This window comes from Eriocheir sinensis, unplaced genomic scaffold, assembly GCF_024679095.1.
Source record: "Eriocheir sinensis breed Jianghai 21 unplaced genomic scaffold, ASM2467909v1 Scaffold84, whole genome shotgun sequence".
In the NCBI taxonomy this organism is placed as follows: Eukaryota; Metazoa; Arthropoda; class Malacostraca; order Decapoda; family Varunidae; genus Eriocheir; species Eriocheir sinensis.
In genome coordinates, this window is record NW_026112208.1 from 233966 (window position 1) to 237062 (window position 3097).

Here is a 3097-nt window from a genome sequence, read left to right on the forward strand (position 1 = left end):
GAAACGGAGAGAGACCAGCAAAAAGAGGAACGGACAGGCATAGACACGAGTTCCCTGCAAGTCATGTAGCAATTTGTTGAGTGACCTGACACACTACAAATAAATGGCAACACACGAGATACAGGAATAACTTGCAACAAACTAAGTCATTTGCGCAAGCTTGAAGTAATGCTCTTTTTTGTGTCAACATATAACAACAATAACAACAACAACAATAACAACGACAACAATGTAATTAACTCTGCTGTACATGTACGTTGCATAAAAGTCGGTGCTTGTCTGCATAACTCTCTCTCTCTCTCTCTCTCTCTCTCCTGTATGTTGTCTGGAAAATATCTGGAGAACGAATGTGTGTGTGTGTGTGTGTGTGTGTGTGTGTGTGTGTGTGTGTGTGTGCTCGCAGGAAGTAGCATCAAGGTGTAACGAGGGAAAGTAAGGACGGAAGGTTAGCTGATTAAAGGGATCAAGTCGAATTTATGGGCATACTACAAGGGTAAAGGGAATACGGTGGGAATAATGAACCGGCGAGCATACGATGGAGCTGGGAGCGTCGGGTTGGAAGTCTGGAAGGTATAATGATGGTCTGTACGATGATGTGGTCCCGTAGTTGAGAGTGTGAAGATAAGAAAACTGTTCGGCATGGAAGAAAACAAAATGTGACAAAGAGCGTGCATGAAGTTAGGTATTAGTCAGGTTAGGTGTTACCCATGTTAGGTTTGCATAGAGTAGGTTAGGTTACGTTTATTTCCGTAGCATGCAGGGAAAATGGTTGACGGTTTCGGGGTAGTGAAGGCATGCTGCAGGGTGGCGATGGCAGGGCGGATGGTTGAGGTTGATGGGGTAGGGTGTCGTTGGCATGGTGAAGGGTTGAGGTAGAGGGCATTGAAGTAGGAGGTGGCAACGTGTCGGGTGTGATGGGGTTAGGGTGGGCAGAAGTGGATGGGGTGGCAGGGGTTGAGGGTGGGTGGTGGAGGCAGGGTGTTGGAAGTGAATCGGTTACGGCGGTCAGGGGGTGGTGGAGAGGGTGGGAGGGGCTCAGGCAGGGTGCTGTGAGTGAAGGGGTTAGGGCGGACAGGAGGTGGTGGTGAGGGCGGCAGGGTTTGATGAAGGCAGGGTGTCGGGTATGAAGGGGTTAGGGCGGGGATGGGTGGTGGTGAGGGAAGTAGGGCATGAGAGTGAGTGGTGGAGACAGGGTGCTGGGTGTGAAGGGGTTAGCGCGGGAGGGGGTAGTATATGGCGAAGACGACAGGGGTTGAGGCAGGGTGTCGGGTGTAAATGTGGTTAGGGCGGGCAAGGATGGGGTGGTAGTGAGGGCGGCCACAAGAAAGGTGAGGCCTCTGGGTGTGGCGTCTGGTCCATGTGCCGACCAGACTAATAACAGGCCATCAGTAGTGTTACCTGGGGGTGGGTAATCGGTAATGAGTAATTAAGGCAAAGAGGTGTGTCTGTAGCTTCTGGCCGAGGCATGCAGACGTCAGCCCGCCAGGAGGCTCAGGCGTACCTACGGACCACTTCTGGGGGTAACGCAGAACAAGCAGACTTTCGGAAATTTGAAAATTGTAGAAAAAATTGCTATCGGATCTTGCAATAGTTACATCAGATATTATTTGTCCTTCCAGGTTACACTTAAATTTATAAATAGGCATTCTCTGGCAAGGAGAAATTTGAAGAGCAATGGCTCCCCCACACACCACCCCCCTCCTCGTGCTGACGAAGGAGCGCATCGACACGCTGGTGTCCCAGCACAAGCAGGTGCTGGGGCGCGGCGCCTCGTGCACGGTATACCTGGTGGAGGTCGGCGGCGCCCAGTGCTGCCTAAAGGTGGCAAGGGAGCAGCGCCTCGCAGCCATGTTCCGCAGGGAGTTTGACATCCTGCTGGACCTGGACGGCGCGGCAGGCGCCCCCAAGGCCTTAGGCACCAGCTTTGGGTTCCCCGCCATGCTCACCACCTTCTGCGGCCAGAACACCTTCTGCGACCTGCACAACCTTGCTGATAGCGACACTGACAGACTAGAGGCTTTCGTGGCGCTGGCCCGGGACGTGCAGCAGCTCCACGCCTGCGGCTACACCCACAACGATATCAAGCCCGACAACGTCGTGGTGCACCAAGACGCCAAAGGCCGCCTGAAGGTGTCCCTCATCGACTACGGCTTGGCCAAGAGATTCGGCACAGGACTCCGCATCGCTCGCACACACACGCACCGCACGCCCTGGATGGCCCCGGAGCTGCTGCGCGGGGCGCCTTGCTCGCCCCCCGTGGACGTGTTCTCCCTCGGCTACGTCCTGAGGCGCGTCCTGGCCACGTGCCACACGCAATACCCCGGCCTGGAGGTGCTGGCCGACAGAGCCATGAGAGCCAACCCTGCACAGCGGCCCTCGGCGGCCCGCATCATCAAGACAGTCAAGGAGTACACGGGCCAGACGTCCAGGAAGGCGGCCTTTGTCCGGCGCGTTCGCAAGGCCTTCTCCTGCCTCTTCCCGCGCCGCCGCCATTACTAAGGCGGCAGACAAGCCAGGGTTTCTTTTCCTTACGGTTGAGCAGTTTTACCAGTTCAGTTGTTTCTTTTGGAGCCAGTTACTCAGCACCCATCAAGGGTTGAGGAATACACTCCCCTGAGTTATTACTAAGGCGGCAGACAAGCCAGGATTTCTTTTCCAAACGGTTGAATAGTTTTACCAGTTCAGTTGTTCCTTGAGGAGCCAGTTACTCAACACCCATCAAGGGGTTAAGGAATACACTTCCAAGTTAATTCAATTATTTTCTATTCAATTATCTACTTATCTATCAATCTATCTGTCTATAAGTTTCTGTGTTGTGTGTGTGTGTGTGTGAGAGTGTGTGTGTGTGTGTGTGTGTGTTTATATTGTGCACAGAGTCAGTAAAGAACACTTTTACGAATCATCATAAAAGTCATCATTGTCGTCATCGTCATTATCATTTCCATCATCATCATCATAATTTTATCATATAAATATAGTATACTTATTGTGAAACCTAAGATTACACTAATACATCTTAACACCCACACCCACCCACAGACCCCCCCCCACACACACACACACACACACACACACACACACACCACATGCACTTTAC

At 52.4% G+C, this 3097-nt stretch overlaps 1 protein-coding gene across 1 annotated transcript; it reads left to right on the top strand.

Moving 5' to 3' along the window:
- The first annotated feature begins 1630 nt into the window (after positions 1 to 1630).
- Positions 1631 to 2773, top strand: LOC126994636 (serine/threonine-protein kinase PkaB-like). Its single transcript, XM_050853940.1, has 2 exons — positions 1631 to 2500; positions 2630 to 2773. Exon 1 carries the CDS (start codon positions 1675 to 1677, stop codon positions 2497 to 2499), a length of 825 nt encoding a protein of 274 aa, XP_050709897.1. The 5' UTR covers positions 1631 to 1674; the 3' UTR covers position 2500; positions 2630 to 2773.
- Positions 2774 to 3097: the final 324 nt, after the last annotated feature.